Raw genomic sequence first — 20,882 nt, forward strand, 5'->3', positions numbered from 1 at the left:
AAAAAGTTGGAACCACTATAATGGGGAATATAGATAGCATGAAATGTCACGCTCAACGTAATGTATGTGAAATAAACTAATGCTTATAATTATAACAATCACTTAAAGATCATTTGCGATCGTTTGGTGTAAACTTAATAAAACCACAGAACTACTGATCGTATGGGAGAGAATAAAACATGATTGTTTATCAACAATCTCGTTTATGATGTAACAATCGTAATGGATTATCAAAGGTATTCTGACGAAAATATTCGTTAAATTATCTACGATGGACATGCGTAAAACTGTCACCAATGTTTCATTTGTTTTTTCTAATTTAGATACGTCTTTTTACCAATGTAGATGTAGTAGTTAATTTACCGCGTAAAGTAGAATATACATTCGTCTGCACAACCCAATAAGGGGGGTATTTTATCGCGTCAGAGATAAACGTTGACTGGACGTAAATAGGGATGCACATTACAGAATTTCGAATCCATGAGATTCGAATCCTTTTGTATTAGAATCTAATTACGGGATTCGGTATTCTGTTTAATGACGTCATCACACGTCATCTCATATATCTATATTAACAATTTTTGAAACTTATTAATTTTGAAAAAAAAAATTGTGTTTGTGGGACTTTCAAGGTAAACGTTTCGTAACGTCTTTTCATAGACTGCTATACGTTTCATGACTCAAAAACTACCCAATAGTACAATTTTTGATCATTTTACAGCTCATGATCCAACAAGGCTGCTATGAAAGAGTCAATAAACTGACTTTTGTAGGTAAAATTATTTTTTCCTATAAATATAAAAAGATTCGAAATTCTAGATTTCGGAATTCTAGATTCGAAATAAAGTATTCTAGGATATCCTAGAATACCTAATTATTCTGTAATGTGCATCCCTAGTCGTAAATATGACAGTCCCCTTTTGAACACGCTGGTTGCGCCACTGTGCATGACATACCCTTTTTGAACGCGCTGGTTGCATCAGTTATAAATAGTTTTTAATTAAGTATTTTTTATATGAATTTTACAATTTGTAATACTGGAAATTACGAAACGAGACGTCTTTTTAACCGCAAACCACGTGCCTTGTATTATTTTGATTAGCGACTCTTTACGGCTGAATAGGAACACATTCTCGTACCCTTTTCCTTAATGACGTCATAGGTGCTCGGGCTCGTGCCGAGCTTTTCGTTAAAGCTGGGCGAACCCGAGCTTTTACAACTTCGGCACATCCCTAATGTTGACGCTCAAAAAGACGCATAAGTGACTTCTATGTTACATGCCCTGATAAACATGACATGTGGCGGATGCGTGATGAGACGCTTTGACCCATTTTAATAATTAGTTGTTTTGCTTTTTATTAAATGAGCGCCATATTACATGTTAGGGGTAAATGAGATAAGCATCTTTGTTAAAAGGGTAAAGCACACAAAAATTTTTTAGAACCAGTGCGTTAGATTGTTAAGAACGAGTGAATTAGGTATACAAATATGTAGGGATGTGCTGAGCTCGTAAAAGCTTGGGTTCGCCGAGCGCCGAGCTTCAACGAAAAGCTCGGCATGAGCCCGAGCACCTATGACGTCATCAAGGAGAAAGGCGTACGAGAATACGTTCCTATTCAGCCGAAAAGCGTCGCTAATCAAAATAATACAGAACACGTGGTTTGCGGTTAAAGAGACGTCTCGTTTCGTAATTCCCAGTGTTGCAAAATGTAAAATTCATACAAAAAATATTTAATTAAAAATTATTTATAACTGTTGCAGCAGTTTTTTATCAGATCAGAACCCCTTTATCACTGATAATGTCACCGTCCGGATCGTTGAAAACGCTTGTATTTTTGTAATAGAAGGAAATCCTATTAATAATAAAATCAACTTTCTTACGTCCGGCGCATCGGTTACGCTGCGAAAACACAGCGACTAGCTAAAATGACGGAACTCTTTGTCACGAAGTAAATATCTTCCCGGCCAAGCTTGGACAGAGGCCAAAAAACGTTGTTCGTTGGCACCGCGCGAGAACCAAAGTTTCGTAAATCCAAGTTGCAAGATATTAGTTTTTTCCATAAAATATTTAATTAGAAATTTATGTACACTTGTTATGTTATGTAACAGTAACACTATTGCAAAATCCGAAAGTTTAAACAATTTATATAAATCGTATAATTTATAAAACACTGGCTGCACGCTGACGTGGCATTACGTCATTTTCCACGAGAGCATATTCACAATGATTGCTTCGCTTACCAAGTGTTGAATGTATGCTATGGCATGGTTCTTCCTTTATTTCCCAAGCGAGCGCAGAGCGTAAATATGTGACCTTTCGATCGCGTGGTGGGTCAGGCAATGGGCACATTCCTCTCGATTGGTACATTATGAAATGTCATAATTAATAATTATGTTACAGTAAGACATGTGAAGTAACAATTGAACAAAAAAAGGTTCAAAATGCAACACGGCAATGTTTGTTATTCAATCGATTTCGTTACCTGATAATTACGAACACCCGTGATTATAACGAACACGCAACAATCATAAAACATCAAATCGCAGCTTTAACAACCTTTCTATCGCACAGGCGCCCGCACTATAGTCAGAAATATGCAAGATTTCGTAGCTTGAGTGACGCGTAAAATATATTACGCCCGGATTTTCAATAAAATTAACCGATTACCGTCCGGATTTACTTCTACAATCCTTTTTTTGGCTTTTTATTTAAAATCAGGTCCGGATTTACTTCTACAAAGAGTTTTTGGCTTTTTATTTAAAATCAGATACGGAAACATTAGGGATTAGGCTATTGTGTAATTCGACACCTGCTGTAATTGCATAAGGTCAAATTCGCCGACGTTGCGATTCGTTACTTGCGAGAGAGCAAATTCACAACGAACGAAAAATGATTAAAGAGAAAGCTACGCTGACTAGTCTCGTTATCTTTTAGTAGCTTCACTTTTTTCATTTTTAATATTTTTCGCTCTCGCGTGCAACATTATAGCAATAGCATAAGGCTCGGCGCGAGCGTCAAAAAAGGAGACGCTCGGGCACGAGCTTTTGAGTTCGGGCTCGGCTCGGCACATCCCTACAAATATGTTAACATTTATTAACAAGTAAGTGATGTGCATAGTTCGGCGCAGTTGTTAAATTGTCTGCATTGAAACCAAAGTGTCCCCGGTTCGATGCTCGTCGGCGATACTAACACTGATCGGCGTATGTGTCTTTGGTAGGGCTGTGGAAAATTTAACCGAACCTATTCGGTTAACCGCTAACGGAAAGTTCAAGACGTTAACCAAACTATGACGTCATAGGGCATACACGTATATCAATATTTGTCTTATTTACACGAAAGAAACGTGTTCACGTTTGTTGATTGGTTCTTTGCGATAAGACAGAGTGCGCAGGGACGCTGTTGCTTTGATCGTGCCCTACAACGGCGATTACGCCATCAATCTTGATTGTTAATACCGCAGGCTAACTAGTTTTGAAACATTAATATTGGCGTAATACACAACTTAAATGTTTCCCTCAGCAAAGCAGTATGTTTATTACGAAAAGCAGGCATTCACACGTTGATTATTTAGCTGGCAGGTATTTTAAAACAGGTTTGAATACGAATAAGAAAGCATTACTTTGACCTTAGGACATTTGCGCGTATGTTGCAAGCATAGTCCATACGTACATCGTAAAGTTGCCTTTAAATTCGCGAACGAAAAGCAATAAACAAGACGCTTTTATTAGGATTACACTTGTATCGGTTAACTGGTTAACCAGTTAAAACTGAACGGTTAACGGTTAAACAAAAAATGGGAAAATTCACAGCCCTAGTCCTTGGGCAAGACACTTAACGTACATTGCTCCAACCCAGTGACCACTAATGGGTTGTACAAATTGTAAGTCATATGAAATAATAATCATACACAAAGTTGAAAAGTGCGGTAACTTGTAAGCACACAAGGATAAAAAATGGTACCAATATAATACGTGTCTGACTGCTTGATAAGGACCTTACCAAGATTTAAAAAAAAAAATTAGCGCTGTGCATTAATTTTTATCACACGTTGCTGGGCGCTGGTCGGCTGGTTACTTAGCGCTGATAACATCGGCCATTTTAAGCTCTTGCCGATAATCGGTAAATCAACAAAAATGTATCCGATATATCAGCAAATCAATAATCGGTCGTGCTCTAAATTCTAAGTGTGTTTTTTTATATAGATATGGTTTCAATTTGAGCAAATGTAATGTAGATTTGGCATGTGTCAATCAAACTTATCCAGCAATATCATGTGATCATGGATATCAATATGACAGGACTATCTTCACAGAAACGGTCATAACAGAGGTAATTAAAATGCAATAAAATTTAAAACAGGAAGAATGAGGTACAAAATTAATTTGTTAGGTCAGTATATGATTTATCATCATCGCAGCGCATTTATATTATTTATTGTAGGGTGGGGAAAGACGGGAAACCTTTAGCTCATTATATCCAAACATCCTGAATCATTGGCGTAGAGTTTTGCAATTGCGTGGGAGTGCGGTGAACACGCAAAGACACAATTTAATTTGGATGTATCTTAAGGCAATAGTTTGACCTTCTACGCGACAGGAACACTTATCGCAATGTAACGTGGTTTAATTTGCAAGTGTAATACCGCTTAATATTTTAGTAATCTGGAATTTAATATTTACTCCGTCGGCTGCGTAACAAATCGTATAATGTTAACGTAAGTTACCTATTCCTGCAGTTCTGACAAAACAAACAGCTTTATTTTATCATAAATCCGGCAATTATGCAGGCAAGAAACATTCGCAATTGTGACGTAACATAACTAGCTATTTCGTAATACACTTACGGTATTTGATTGTGCAATAATAGGAATTGTGACGAAGGCGTATTACGTAAGCAATATAAACCATGATTTTAACATGTGTATGTTCTGGGATTACTTACAAAACACAGGCATTCTTAAACCGAAAATTCCTGTTAATTTCAAAAGAGGAAGTTGGTTGCCTTGGTTGCCATAAACTGCGGTTGGTGATTGCCGATTAGTTTTACAGATTTTTTAACTAGCTTTTGTTAATAATTGGTATGCTGACCGACCACAGTTTGATAAGTATGGTACATGAAACTGGGCCGTGTTTATATTAGGAGAGCTTTTACAGGTAATAATGCTAGTTAATCCACGATTCCTTTGTTTCTGATTGGTCAATCAGAGAGGTGTAAAATGGGTGTGATTTGCTGCATATTCACAAACAATTCGATGTTATGTTGTAATGTTCACGATTGCGCAAATATAAGTCAAATTCTAACACATTTCTTTACGAATTAATCTGTCGATTGTCATCGTCAGACATTATACGCGCGTGGGGTATTTGTACTTTTCTGCTAAAAAAAAAACAATTAATTTGACGTTTGTTTTTGAAAAACTTGCTACAAGACTGTATTTTGATTTTTTTTCTAATCAGAAAAAAAAAGATTTTTAACCGGTAACTTTGCAAGAGCAACCTGGAGATCAAATAAAGGCGCTTGTATTTGACAGAGTGGCGAGAAAGCATTGATTTTTGGGCGAAATACGAACCATATTCTTTATCATGGTTTTCAAACCAAGTTAACTAAAAACTTTCAAATGTTATGATGCCCTTTTTAAACATTTTATTGTCATGGATGGTATAAAACTGTTTCAAATTGCATATTCGCATTACTCGTCACCATGGGTTTATGTGAGTTATAAGAATTTATTTTATAATTGTTTGATTGTCCTTTGTTTACTGCCAAGCGAAACGAGAAAATAGAATGAAAAAGGGTCCCATTTCCCATCTTCCCACGCTTTGCTCCATACATGTTGTTTCAAATTTTAAACTGCTTTATCATGATGAAGGCCATCTAAAGAAGGCATCTAAATATTACTATCTCCATGTAGCCAGATAGAAATCATTTATTGGGGCTATGAAATTGGTGTTTATTAAACAATACTCTATATATATATATATCTTATACTAACTTTTCTGTAATTATTTTTTATAGTTTAAAATGTATCTGTAGAATCCTACAACTTACGTCATGACCAATCCCGGGCCAGCACGTGACATTTTTAGAACATAGACAATTTGCGGCATTGTTACGCATTTCTTCACTTTACCTGTGTCGGCCATTTTTTAATTTATAGTTAGATGTCAGTGCGTGTCTATATTGTATTAGTGTCTGCTGTATTAGAATATTTATTACTTTATGTGCCTAACCACTGATTCTATTTGAATAAGGTGACAAGTGTGTAAATATTATTTGTTTTGTTGTTTCCCGTACCCGTTGGCCCTACTATAGTCACAATTTGAAAACCTCTTTAGTACTCGTCACTCGTCAGTACTGTCCCCCACCAACGTATAATAAACTTCAAGCAGTCAAGAGTCAGAGTGTATTTTCATATGGACTTTTTCTGATTTAAATAGAAGCCATATTACGGGGTTTGGGTGCAGGGCCGCGCCCTTTTTAAGACCGCCGTGACAGTATCTTTTCACAAAATAAGGTAAATAACGCTTGGAAATTCTATTTTAATCATACAGGCTAATTTTTAGTTTGACCTGGTATGTGACCAAAACTACCTAAATGCTTTATCAACATCTTTATTCTACGTTGGAATGCTGGTTGGGTCAATTGTATTTGGTAACAGTGCTGACCGGTAAGAGTTCCGAATCTTTATTTAACAATTTGTTAAATTTTATGCAATTTTTTGTAGTTTTGGGCGTAAGCCAGTGATGATAACTTCATTTGTCTTCGTCCTGGGATGTATGTTAGGCGTGTCGTTAAGTACTTCAGTTGAAATGTACATGTTATTCAGAACATCAACTGCAATATTTCTGTCTGGCTCCAATGTTGGGAGCTTTGTTTATGGTACTTGTTAGTTAAAAGTTTATTTTAACTTTTTTAACAACTCAAAATGTAATATTTTGTTTAGCTATGGAAATCTTACCACAAAAGTGGATTGGGATATTTGGTGTGATTTACCAAGGGATTTGTACCATTGGGTATATGGTTTTATCTGCAATAGCTTATGAATGGAGAGACTGGCGAGAAATCATGGTAATATAAATTAACCAACTAAATGTTACCAAAGTTAGGTTGCCTACATTTCTGTTATAGCTTGCTTCAACTGCCGTTTCATCCCCCTTTATGTTATTTGCTTTGATCATTCCAGAGTCACCAAGATGGCAATTCACCAATGGAATTGACAAGGAGGCCATTAAGGTTGTAAGTAGAATGCCAAAGTTGCCAAAGTAATACTTATTCTTCAATAGACAACAAAGAATATGGCAAAGTGGAATGGGGTGGTTTTGACTCAAGAGGACTGGGATAGAGCTACAAAAAATGCAGACAAGAATATAACTATTCCAAAAAAATATTCTTCTCTGGATTTGTTCAAAACACCTGGTATTAGATTAGTAGCAACAAAGGCAATGTTTGTATGGTGATTGTTTTAGGTGATTATGGTAATTCTGTATACATAACAATAACATACTTTGTAGGTTCTCAACTACTGCGCTATTTTATGGTTTAGTATTGAATACTGGGGCTTTAGCTGGAGATGTTTTTGTGAACAACGTTTTAGGTATTTACTTAATTTATTTTTTACTGTTCTTTCTATGTGGGAAGAGGGCCTTATTGACGGCCTGAGAATGAGATTGGATTTGCCAAAAGGTTGCTGTGGATCGTTCTTGCAAAACAGTGGGATCACTCGGGTGACTCTGTCCCGGGCTTATCTTCCAACTCCCGGCATGCCTTCGGCTGTAATTTTTTTTGGTCTGGCATACAGTTTAGTCAATCGATTAGTGACTACCCAGTTAGAACAATAACTGTCTTGCTTTAGTGCACATATGTCACTCAGTAGCACAGTAATGGATTCACCATCAAGTATCAAACCTCACACCACTTGGTTACGATGCAAGTGCTTGAGCCACAGTGTGGGCCAGGTTTTTTACTTTCCCACACAGAATTATATTTGCGACTTCTTTTTCTTTAATTGTATTTTTAGGTGGGGTTGCAGGAATGTCTTCCATGATCCTTTGCATGTTATTGATGAATAGGATTGGAAGGAGGAAGTTGATTTGTAGTTTGCTAATCATCGGAAGTTCGTGCTTGCTTTTAAGCGTTGTTATCAACCAATACAAAAAGGCAAATAGTGGTAATATATTTGTACTTTAATGTTAATATGTGATTAGGAATTAACAACCAATCAGGTCTTGAAACTTTGAGCCTAGCTTTTGCTTTTGCTGGAAGGTTTGGAATAACAGGTGCTACTGAAGTGATGTATCCGTTTATTGCTGAAGTCTTTCCAACTGTTATAAGGTAATCAATTTAAATGTCAAGCTACCAATGATGTAACTTAGTTAAAACATTTGATGGAGCATTGCAATATAATAATAATAATATGATATGATTATTACTTTTAATGAAACTTGGATACTTCAACATATATTCTTGATAGGTATGTTTTTATCATCTATACACAATCTTCACTGCAGGACAGTACACCATGTGCAAGGTTTTAGTTTTTATAATTTGATTACAAATACAGGGGAAATGGTGTTGGAATTGCTTCAAGTTGTTCTCGCATTGGAGGAATTCTTGCACCTTTTGTGATATCTTTGCAACATTACCTGACATGGCTGCCTGATGTTGTATTTGCTGGATTAGGTTAGTATTGTATCATGTTCAGGTCAGAAATTGTGTTAATATGATCTTTTAAAGCATTAATGGCGGGATTAGTCTCACTTACTCTTCCTGAAACCAATGGATGTGGATTGATGGAAACCATAGAAGAAGCTGAAATATTTTATAAAAACAGGAGGTTTAAAGATTCCAGGTAGACTGGTAAAATATTTTATTTAGTTGTTTCACAAACTTTTATTTGTATAGTAGTGATGGCATGGTAGCCGATGTAGAAACTTTGGATAATGAAGTTCGGAACGATCTCATTGAATCAGCAGACACATCCGTTCTATAAAGTTGACAATGTGTTTTGCAATTACTGTTTTAAACACTAGTGGCTCTCTAAATCACTTTCAGTTACTACTCCTGTTTTAGTATTGTAGTCAAACTATTCATATTCATACAGGAGTCTTTGAAATTTGTACTATTATTATACCTTCATTAAGAAAACACTTTGAAGTGGTGTATTAAAACACATGTGTAGTTACGGAGTAATTCAGCCACCAGGTGTAATTTTAGCAATTTGCAAACGGAATATGATGGGACAGTTTAAAATCTCTAGAAATAAGTTAACAGAAATAAGTACTTAACACGAAAAAAAAAACATTGTACGTATTGGAAATCCAGTTTGAATGCCTTTTTCTTCCCCCATTTTTCTAATTTTTTAACATGTAACCCAAATTTTCAGACAGCGTTTCCGCTATGTTAAAGTACATGAGAAAAGCAATCGTTAATTAATAGCTTATCATGAGGTTTTAAATCTAAATGTTTAGTCTAAAAATTATAAATATATTTTATGATTTGAAATATTTTAAAATCGGTACGGCTGGGCTAGTTAGAGCAGTTTCCAAGTTTTATGGCAGTGGCACGCGTAGAAGGTATAGATAGTACAATAGGGATAACACGAAATAATAGTGTACGCTTTGAAAATTAAGTCTAAACAATCTTTTTCTTGCCCTAGTGCTATAGTTTTTACATGTTACCTATACATAGTATTATTGCATAACAATTGGTATTGTTTGAACAACAATGGGTAATGTTCGAACATCAATGAATAAATACTGTATCCTACAAATGTATATGAACTTGTAATAACAGAAAATTGATAATAACTATTGATAAAGTTTTTATTTTTGCTACAAATTGGGTATTACTACTCTGTTTTTGGCACCAGCCATTTCTTATAAATTATCACCAAGTGCAAATGACCAAATTTCGAATATATTTTCAAAATATTATCATTTTATTATATCAGTATCTTATAGTTGAAAACCCCGGAGGTATAAATTACTAAATTAAAAGTAAATCTATAGCCCCCCACTGAATATACAGGATCGCTGGTTGGGTTATATGACTCCGTGCTGATCCGACTTCATATACAGGCTTCAGCGGGGTGCTATATCTACTGTAGTACTAATTGCTTTTATAACCAGAAACCAAACAGTTCATGATATCTTGCTATGTTTTATTCCTTTTTCTGGTATACAAGTACACGATACGGTATCGGGCAAAGGCTTACTTGACGGCTGGGCAAAGGCTCGTAAGAGCCCGCCATGAACCTAGACTGACCTCGAGGTCTCAGTGCCGATAGTGGTTTCTCGTTATTAGTTCTTGTGTTAGGGAAAAGGCGAATTATATAGCGGACAGAATCACGTGACAGCAGTGTGACGTCATGCGATAAAAGTGAATCGATTTGGGCCTGTCATCGGCTGAACGGGATATCATTAACCTCGTTCAACGGGGGGTTTGTTTTCATGGGAATAGTTTCCCATGAGATAAGTCGTATCCGCACTGTTGGCATTGATTAATTAAGTATTGGGATTGGGTTAGGCTATGTGACGTCACTTTAGGCGTCGAGTTGCAACAAATCTTTCAAAGTTTGGCAATGAAAACATACAAAACTCCAATGTGAGGGAAGATGGGACTCTAAATTGAAATATATTTACATTAGCAGTATTCTGCAACTTGTAGTTAACCTACCGAGTTAAACAGGCTGTGCTAGTTTCTTTGTTATGTTAACTTCATATATATAACGTTAAACCGATATTATTTGTTGTTTTTATCTCAAATTAAAGTCATATTGACCCCTGGCTATTTTCTTCATGCTTATATCTCAGTGTTTTTTTACAAAACTAAAACTGGTTTTATGAGACAAAATCAAACTGTACGAAATATTCAAGGTTGTTTTATGAAGCTAGGAAACTAGTTTAATTGTTCGCACACGCAAACTAAAAAAATCATTGACTTTACTATGATTTAGCGAGCATCAAAAAATAGCACCTTACTATTTCGCAATTTTTTTACCTGTTCAAAGTATACTGTTTCTATTTTACATATTTTTTTTAATATTTAAAAACAGTAATCAGCCATGACGGACGATTTATAAAGTCGTGATAATACTCTCGAATAATTCTGTAACCTTATTTTCCTGATTATCAATAAATGGGGGTCCGTAAAAAGAAAAAAAATTAAAAAAAGTCTCGTTTGACAAAGTGTCCCATCTTCCCCCACCCTACTATATTAAAAATTGCCGCTTTAATTTTTATTGTACTCCAGAATCACTTTGGTTCACCAGCACGGAAATTATAAGTAAAATGTGCTTATTGAACCAGCATAAACTTTTTCTGGGCTACAATTTACATACCAACTCGGTTGTGATGACTTTAAATCAAAAGCTTAGGTTTTAACGTATAAACATCTTGTCTGGAACGTTTTCAATAGAGGGTCGTAATAAATTTGGGCCGGGTGGTCATTGTATTTGATCTCAGCTATTGCGCATGCGCAGTAGCGTCTCGGCGCCTGCGCAATGGCGTCTTGGCGCATGTGCAGTAGCGCCCGGTACAAATATATCAATCGGAACGAATATATTACGACACCTGCTGAAAAAAATTCCGGAAATATATTAGTAATATAGTAGGGTGGGGGAAGGTGGGACACTTTGTCAGACGAGTCTTTTTTTAAGTTTTCTTTTTACGGACTCTCATTTAATGATAATCAGAAAAAATAAGGTTACAGAATTATTCGACAGTATTATCACGACTTTATAAAACGCCCGTCAAAGCTGATTACTGTTTTTAAATATTAAAAAAAATATGTAAAATAGAAACACTATACTTTGAACAGGTAAAAAATGCGAAATAGTAAGGTGCCATTTTTTAATGCTCGGTAAATCATAGTAAAGCAATGCAAATGAATTTTTTTAGTTTGCGTGAGCGAACGATTAAACTGGTTTCATAGCCTCATAAAACAACCTTGAATATTTCGTACAGTTTGATTTTGTCTCATAAAACTAGTTTTAGTTTTGTAAAAAAACACTGAAATATAAGCATGAAGAAAATCGACAGGATTAATATGACTTTGATTTGAGATAAAAACAAAAAAAATCGGTTTAACGTTATATATATGAAGTTTACATGGCAAAGAAACTAGCACAGCCTGTTTAACTCGGTGGGTTAACTACAAGTTGCAGAATACTGCTAATGTAAATATATTTCAATTTAGAGTCCCATCTTCCTCCACATTGTAGTTATGTATGTTTTTGTTGCCAAATTTTTAATGAATTTGCTTTTAATTTAGTAATTTATACCTCAGGGGATATTTAACTATAAGATACTGATATAATAAAAAGATAATATTTTGAAAATATATTCGAAATTTGGTTATTTGCACTTGGTGATAATTTATAAGAATTGGCTTGTGCCAAAAACAGAGTAGTAATACTCAACTCGTAGCAAAAATAAACAAAATTATTAATAGTTATAAATTATAATCAATTTTCTGTTATTACATATACACTTGTAGGATTTATTCATTTATGTTCGAACATTACCCATTGTTGTTCAAACAATACCAATTGTTATGCAATAATTCAATATATATATAGGTAACATGTTAAAAACTATAGCATTAGGGCAAGAAAAAGAACGTTTACACTTAATTTTCAAAGCGTACAGTATTATTTCGTGTTATTTACGTATATTCCTATTTATAAATACACTTAATAATCAAAGTTAACAATGGTTTTAAACTGTCCCATCTTATCCTGCGTGTTTTCGAATTTGTAAAATTTCACCTGTTGTGCGGATCGTTAAATAACTTTTCGTGTGTTTTGTTATATTTTATTAAATTGGTGTCAATTAATAAAGAAATGATAGTACTAATTTGTGGTATTACCTAAAAACCGTCATCTATTTTGATTTTGGAAATATTCAGCAATATGTGCTGAAGTGTCCCATCTTCTCCCATTGTACTATAATTATTTAGTAATTTAATTAAAAACCTTCAAACAAACGGTTCGTTAGAAATATATATATATTAGAAAATAGTTGTTTTACCCTATGACTTTAAATTAGGTCAAAAAAACAACGAAAAACCACATAAAACGCCGTCGATTCCATTGACTGCAATAGTAAACGGGAACGACCCGCGAAAGAGAAAAAATATATCACGTCTCTTCTTTGCCGACATTAGAGATGCGCGTTCTATTCTTTTTTATTTCTGTGATATTAATAATAAAGTGAGAAATAGTAAGGTGCTAATTTTGATTGATTGCTAAATCATAGTAAAGCCGATGAAGTTGTGTAGTTAGCGAGTGTGAACGGTTAAAGTAGTTTCATAGATTCAATACAGAAACTTAAATATTTCGTACAGTTTGATTTTGTTTCCTAAAACTAGTTTCAGTTTTGTAAATGTCTTTTAATTTGGTGTTCCATCTTTTCCCACATTATAGTTTTGTAGGTTTTTTTATTGCCAAACTTTGAAAGGATTGCTTTTAATTTAATAATTTATACCTCAGAGTTATTCAAATACAAAATACTGATATAATAAAAAGATAACATATGAAAAATATATTAAAAATTTAGTCATTTGCAATTGGAGATAATTAATGGGAAAGGGCTTGTGCGGAAAACAGTGTATAGCAATATTCAATTTGTAGAAAAAATGTAAACTTTATGAATAGTTATTCTCAAGTTTTCGACGATTTTTGAATTGTTGTCAAAGGAATGATAATACTAATTCACCTTTTATTTTTGAAGTACTTGGCAATATGTGCCTAAAGTGCATCTTACCCCTCCCTACTATAACACACAAGTTTACAAATCTTCCTGTGTAGAATGATGCAATCGTTTTAAAACAATCTTTTGCCTTCGACGACCAACGGTATTTTAGATACGCATGTCCTCCAGGCATATGTATAGAGGTAAGTGGTCTATCACACCTTTTTCGACGACAGTTTTACCATGCGTATTTCGCAAAACCTGTGTGTTCTATTTTCTGTTGGTAATTATCAACTGAAGCTAGCCATGTTTGTTCGTAAAAAGTATGTTTAAAAATTATAATACAAAAGATATATCTGTGTTTAGTAAGGCTGAGATTATATGTAAGAATAAGAAGCTGTATTGAAAGTATGGCAGGTTCATATGCATAACTTAAGAAGGAACTGAAGTCAAATTTTATAATTGATGTACAGTTAGTCATTATTGAGCTGAATCGACAGTTCACTTCTTTTCTATTTAAATTGGTAGTGACTTATAGTTTTTGACGTCAATGCATCCAAACTTTTTTATCCTGTGGACCTTTTTAGTCGATACTCAAATCTAATTGCTTTTCCCGTTGCCTGTAAAGGTTAAGATTCTTAAAGATTCTCGGCTATAAATATTATGTAAGGGTGGAGTATCTGTGACATCACAGTTGCTTTGTTTATTCTTTTTATTCCCCATTTGTACTCACAACTTTTGAGAAAGAGATATCAAGTCGCAAAGCTTTAGAACTCTGGTGTGTAAAAAATGTTAATTAAAAACAATTTTTTAAACACGCTTTACTATTCTAGGGTAGGCCAATTGCTTACTAGGTTTAAAACGCTTTACAATCCCAAAACAAATTCGCCCCTGGCGATTACAAACTACCTTCGGGGAAAAATTTGTAGTTTGCTAGTTTAAATCCTCAATCCAGTATCGTAGCGTGGCATGAGCGAAAATTCGTTTAGCAATATCTGTTTTATTATTGCTAATTTTCTGTTGTTACGAGTTCATATGCCGCACAACAGGTGAAATTTTACAAATTCGAAAACACACAGGATAAGATGGGACAGTTTAAAATCATTGTTAATTTTGATTAATAAGTGTATTTATAAACAGGAATATACGTAAATAACACGAAATAATACTGCACGCTTTGTAAAGTAAGTCTAAACATTCTTTTTCTTGCCCTAGTATTTAATATGTTACCCATACCATACCTTATATTATTGCATAACAATTGGTATCCCATCTTCCCCACGTTGTAGTTTTGTATGTTTTCATTGCCAAACTTAAAAAGATTTGCCTTTAATTTAGCAATTTATACATCAGGGGTTATTCAACTATAAGATACTGATATAATAAAAAGATAATATTTTGAAAATATATTCGAAATTTGGTCATTAGCACTTGGTCATAATTTATGAGAAGTGGCTAGTGCCAAAAACAGAGTAGTAATACCCAATTTGAAGCAAAAATAAAAACTTTATCAACAGTTATTATCCATTTTCTGTTATTACAAATTCATATACATTTGTAGGATACAATATTTATCCATTGAAGTTCGAACATTAATCTTTGTCGTTCAAACAATACCAATTGTTATGCAATAATATAATGTATAGGTAACATGTTAAAAACTATAGCAGTAGGGCAAAAAAAGAATGTGTAGACTTAATTTTCAAAGCGTACAGTATTATTTCATGTTATTTACGTATATTCCTATTTATAAATACACTTAATAATCAAAATTAACAATGATTTTAAACTGTCCCATCTTATCCTGTGTGTTTTCGAATTTGTAAAATTTCACTGTTGTGCGGATCGCTAAATAACTCCTCGTGTGTTTTATTATATTTTATTAAATTGTTTTCAATTAATAAAGGAATGATAGTACTAATTCGTGGTATTACCCAAAAACCGTAACTATTTTGATTTTGGACTATTTGGCAATATGTGCTTAAGTGTCTTATCTTCCCCCATTGTACTATATATGTTTTCCTTCAAGGGCATCGCCTGCTATAAAAGATTAACAGTGCCATATATACAAAATATGTTCTTTTTATTATATAGTAGTGTGGCAGAATACAGAACGCTTAAGCACATACAGCAAAATATTTCCAAACTCAAAATATATTGCCGTTTTGGTGTGATATATACGATGATGAAACATTTTCGCACACCAGGTGTAATTATATAAATTTGAAAACAAGCGCTTAGATACCACGAAATAATATTAAACGCTTTGAAAATTAAGTCTACAATTCTTTTCTTGTCTCACTGCTATTGCTTTTACCATGTTACCGAGTATACTATTTTATGAAAACTGGTAGTGGTGGAACAAAATGGGTATTGTTTGTGTTTTAATTTATTTTTCGAAATGTTGTCAATTAATAAAAGTATGATAGTACTAATTAGTGGTATCACCCCAAAATCGCCATATGTTTTAGGTTAATTGGTCAGTTTGTGCCTAATGGTCCGGTCTTACCCCATTCTATATATTACAAAGATTTCTTTGCTATACTGCATCCATAAAATACATTTTGTTAACAAATCTGTATACAAGTGACGATAACTTAAAATACTGTACCGTTTTAAACAAATTGTAGTTTTAGCTCTGTGTAAAGTTTTAACTGTACTACAATTACAAAATTTGTCTTAACTTCCCCTTGAATACAGACTTGTAGAAAAGCAGAGAAATGAAGATTGATTATTATACACACTTGAGTTTATTTATTATCACGATATTGTTATTGACTTATGAATTTCTTTTAAAATATTGTTAAACATACACAGATGAATTAAAAGATGTAGGTTGTGAACAATCTGAGTAATTTGTTCAGAGATGCAAAACCAACATACGTTCTTTGGTTTTGTTATCTTTATGTTAGTTTTAACAATAATTTATTATAGTCACTTAGAACAGCATGTTGAACATGTCGGAACAAAAATGTTCTATCCGCATCCGTACGTCTCCCGGCATATAAGAGGTAACCGATCATATGCCTTGCGTGTAGAGGACATTTTCATAACTGTGAAGACAAGCAAGCTATTCCACACAACTCGTCTCACTTTTATCATAAATACTTGGTTTAACCAGGCAAAGGATCAAATATTCTTTGTTACTGACGATGATGACATAGACTTGCATTTAAAGACCAACGGCCATGTTGTTAACAGTCACTGCGGAAATACTCACGAATTACAGGATCTGAGTTGTAAAACGGGTAAAGAATATGATCTATTTATGACGACAAACAAAAAGTGGTGGTGTCATTTTGATGATGATAATTACGTTAATATTAACGCATTAGTAAAATTTTTGGGCACATTCAATTGGCAAGAAGATTTTTATATTGGACGACGAAGTGTAACTCGAAAGTTTGGTGGAGTGTTTCACAAAAAATATGTCAAATTTATTTTTGCCACTGGAGGCGCTGGAGTATGTATTTCCTCTGCTCTTGCGAAAAAGATGTCGCCTTGGTGTAAAAACGGGGAGTTTTTAAAAACGTCAAAACACTTAAAGCATAACGATGATTGTACACTAGGATTCATTATCACGAATTTATTAAAAGTTGACCTGACTTTAACCAAGTTGTTTCATTCTCACCTGGAAACACTGGACACATTAAATCCAGCATCGTTTTCAACACAAGTGACATTGGCTCATGGAGCTCCTGACAACGTCATAATTATTAACAATAACACGACAAACACTACTGTTTTTAACACTGATTTAGATCCATCACGATTTTATTCTTTACACTGTCTTATTTTTCCAGGATTACCCATGTGCAAAATAAGCAGCGAAAACTAGGCACACCACAAATCATTTATTATTAGAATTTGTTCAAAACATTCTGTTTTCTGCATTTTGAAAAAGACCACACTTTCGTACAAATTCGTGTCCCAATTCTCTAAACCACTTGTTACAAGCTGCAACAAAAGATGTAATGTTAATATTTTTTATAACGTCCCATGCTAACCAAACCCAATTGCATATAGGGTGGGAGAAGGCGGGACTTCATTTCAAAATCTATTTGACAGTATTCTTACGGTTCAACAAAGTGCGCGGTAAAGAATACAACACTTTTTAATGAAACAATACCGTTTTCGAATTATATTCTGCTTGGCAAAGAAATCAGCACATGCTGTTACTTTCGGTAGACAGACTACTAGTTGCAGGATGCCATTAATATAAAAAATGTTGTCAATTAATAAAGGTATGATAGTACCAATTCGTGGTATCACCCCAACACCGTCAAATATTTTGAGTTCAAATATTTTTTTTTACCACTCCACTGTACCAATTAAATTCATGTTCATAATTATGATTATTTACCCCATTTGTTTCCAATCAGAACTGGGCAGGCAGCATGTAAAGTGCGTTTGTCAAGTGCACCAGAAGGATACAAGTTGTACCAAAATACCGCGCTTCCTTTAATGGGCTCAGCTACAATATTTGGATAAAAGAAAGCTGTGCTTCCACCCTTTTGAACCTCGCTTAGCTGTAAAATATTTTTCACTCAACCAAACATGTAAGTTTGATTCATCGCATTGTCTTAATAAATAATATTTAGACTTACATATACCAATGCAGTTGCGATACGTTGACCAGTATTCCCATATTCATAATTTTCGTTTCGGTCATCGGGCTGTTGGGTGGTCCCCACTGTTTTATTGTCCGCTGACCCTATAATACTTTTATCATCTAATAAATCATCTTCAGTTATGTTTGAAAGTACGGTCTGTCGATTGGACAAAGACTTTACATAGTCTTCCTCTTCTCTCTATATAAAATAAAACCTATAGATAAAATGATTGACACAAAACCGTCTCCAAATTATCCAAGTCAAGTCAAGGTATCCTGCCACAAGCGAGCGCATTAATAGCACACCTTAATTACGTTGAACACTTTTGGTTGCTTAAGGTAAAATACAAACACACCAAAGGTCCAACAATTCAAAACTTTAGTGAAAAGTTAAACTTTAAAGCTTGTAGTAATTTGAAACACATATACATGATTATATAAAAATATACACCCACAGTCATGGCGTCGAAATGTGCAATGTAATGACCTGCCATCCCGTAATTTGCAACCTGAAAAATAAATTTGTCCATTTAAAACGGCATGATTTTACATATTTAGTTACGAATAGAGAAGCAAACTAAATATAGGTTTAAAAACTCATCCTCGGACGCGTTGTATTACGAACGGTCTGCACTGTACAAAAGTAATTACTCATTTACTCAAATAGTCTCAAAACCTTATCACTTAAAAATCGTTCCGTTGGTTCAGATTATGTTTTACATTCAACGATATGAACAACATAAATAAAAAAATGAAAAAATACTGCCGAATGTTCATTGCTAAGCACCTTTGTCTGAAATATCTGGCATTTTAGAGTACAAAAGGGGGTAAGATGGTACACTTAAACGTATATTGCCCAATATTTCAAAAACAAAAATAAATGACGTTTTATGGGTGATGTCATGAATTTGTACTATGTTATATAGTACAGTGGGGGAAATGGGACAGTTTGTGTGATAAAACGAATTAGTACTACCATTCTTTTTTTAATTCGAAAAAATATTATAGCGCACAAGCGAAAGATTCACACAACAGGTTCAATTTTACAAATTCAAAAATACAGAATAGGTATTTTACGAACATTATTTGAAAAATAATGTAGCCTACAAATGTATATGAACGTGTAATAACAGAAAATCGATAACAACTATTAATAAAGTTTACATTTTTGCTTCAAATTTAGCATTGCTACACTGTTTTCGCACAAGCCACTTCTTATAAATTATCTCTAAGTGCAAATGACTGATTATATTTTCCTTATATTATCGTATTAATATATCAGTATATTATATTTAAATAACCCTGAGGTATAAATTGAATTAAAAGTAAACTTTTTAAAGTTTGGCAATAAAAAAATCTACAAAACTATAATGCGGGGAAAGATGGGACACTAAATTGAAATCATTTTACATTAACAGTGTTCTGCACCTTATAGTTAACCTACCGAAATTTTCCCGCTGTGCTAGTTTCTTTCCCATGTAAACTTTACTTATATATAACTTTAAAATTATATTTTTGGTTGTTTTTATCCAAATTAAAGTCATATAGACCCCTGCCTACTTTCCTCATGTTTGTATATAAGTTTGTTTTCACAAAAAAAACAACAACTAAAACTAGTTTTATAAGACAAAGTTACACTGTACGAAGAGTTTTTTTTTATGACTTTATGAAACTAGTACTCGCTCAAACTAGCAAACTACAAAACTTCATCGATTTTACTATGATTTAGCGAGGCTTCAAAATTAACACCTTATTATTTCGCATTTTTTAAATTATTTTCCCGATTATCATTAAATGAAAGTCCGTAAAACAAAAATTAAAAAAGTCTCGTTTGATAAAGTGTCCCATCGTCCCCCACAATACCATACTTTTATTTTTCACAATACAAAAAATATTAAAACACACGAAGATATGTATATATATTACATGCACCGCTACTATAAAAATGGATCCCCGCAAAGGAAGGTCAAAAATAGGCACACCGGCTTAGTTAGACTCCTTTAAGAATAACCAAAACTTGTTTATACAATGAATGATATTTACCTGCAATAGTTCTGAGCTGCCAGTTAAACCAGTTACATCTGCCAATCTTTGCGACAGTCGCTTTACCGATGAGCTATCTTTATCATCAAGCCATGCCGTGTTGCTTATGCGATACTTGATTTTACCAAATCCATCCGAAGAAGCACCATTTGCCCTCAGTAACTGATAAAAAAGTAAAACTTGAATAAGAATATTGACAAAAACATTTACAGATTTTTTTGACCAGGCAGCACAAAATAAACGCCGATTCTGCATATAATATGACCGTGTTGTTACACACGCACACCTGGCATTGAACAAAATGCGTATACTGCTGAAATACAAAGTGAGCTTGAGGCAAAGTTAAAGAGTTTTGAAGAAGGTGTAGGGTTATATTTTTGGGCAGAGTAGAGTTAATTTTTTTATATTCGTAATTTTGCGTGTGCGCAATTCTATTTATGAACAATACCAAGAGAACCTCACTGTTTATATATATAAGCTATAGCACGGCTACTAGCGATATCTTAGTAGGCCTGCTATAGCTGTATTTACATAT

The 20,882-nt window shown here is 33.9% G+C and overlaps 3 protein-coding genes and 1 long non-coding RNA gene across 5 annotated transcripts; 2 read left to right on the forward strand and 2 right to left on the reverse strand.

The window, feature by feature from the left end:
- Positions 1-4,208: 4,208 nt before the first annotated feature.
- Positions 4,209-9,163, forward strand: LOC100179343 (solute carrier family 22 member 21; the record flags this gene model as incomplete). Of its 2 annotated transcripts, none has more annotated exon segments than XM_009860614.3 (12): positions 4,209-4,330; positions 6,565-6,668; positions 6,726-6,880; positions 6,945-7,069; positions 7,130-7,234; positions 7,285-7,454; positions 7,513-7,595; positions 8,019-8,168; positions 8,224-8,332; positions 8,562-8,680; positions 8,735-8,849; positions 8,903-9,163. In XM_009860614.3, coding segments are annotated over 12 exon segments (1,445 nt in total), but the record flags the coding sequence as incomplete, so codon positions are not given.
- LOC113474334 (beta-1,3-N-acetylglucosaminyltransferase radical fringe-like) lies at positions 6,060-17,854 on the forward strand. Its single transcript, XM_026834945.1, has 2 exons — positions 6,060-6,252; positions 16,510-17,854. The coding sequence occupies exon 2, from the start codon at positions 16,559-16,561 to the stop codon at positions 17,528-17,530; it is 972 nt and encodes a 323-aa protein (XP_026690746.1). The 5' UTR covers positions 6,060-6,252; positions 16,510-16,558; the 3' UTR covers positions 17,531-17,854.
- On the reverse strand, positions 8,159-8,975 carry LOC108949633. The gene is made up of 3 exons (XR_003395999.1): positions 8,889-8,975; positions 8,431-8,809; positions 8,159-8,322 (listed from the first exon to the last, which is right to left on the reverse strand). It is a non-coding gene; the product is annotated as an uncharacterized LOC108949633 (long non-coding RNA).
- LOC113474335 (prolyl 4-hydroxylase subunit alpha-2-like) lies at positions 17,446-20,736 on the reverse strand. The gene is made up of 5 exons (XM_026834946.1): positions 20,348-20,736; positions 18,760-18,813; positions 18,300-18,503; positions 18,056-18,221; positions 17,446-17,649 (listed from the first exon to the last, which is right to left on the reverse strand). Exons 1-5 carry the CDS (start codon positions 20,600-20,602, stop codon positions 17,564-17,566), a joined length of 765 nt encoding a protein of 254 aa, XP_026690747.1. The 5' UTR covers positions 20,603-20,736; the 3' UTR covers positions 17,446-17,563.
- Positions 20,737-20,882: the final 146 nt, after the last annotated feature.

The sequence above is a fragment of the Ciona intestinalis genome, chromosome 7 (assembly GCF_000224145.3).
Source record: "Ciona intestinalis chromosome 7, KH, whole genome shotgun sequence".
In the NCBI taxonomy this organism is placed as follows: Eukaryota; Metazoa; Chordata; class Ascidiacea; order Phlebobranchia; family Cionidae; genus Ciona; species Ciona intestinalis.

Coding starts and splice junctions, on each gene's coding strand:
- LOC113474334 (XM_026834945.1), top strand. CDS start 16,559: ATGCAAAACCAACATACGTTCTTTGGTTTTGTTATCTTTATGTTAGTT.
- LOC113474335 (XM_026834946.1), bottom strand. CDS start 20,602: ATGCAGAATCGGCGTTTATTTTGTGCTGCCTGGTCAAAAAAATCTGTA. Junction 18,222..18,299: donor TCGCAACTGCATTGGTATAT/GTAAGTCTAAAT, acceptor AATATTTTACAG/CTAAGCGAGGTTCAAAAGGG. Junction 17,650..18,055: donor TCTGATTGGAAACAAATGGG/GTAAATAATCAT, acceptor CTTTTGTTGCAG/CTTGTAACAAGTGGTTTAGA.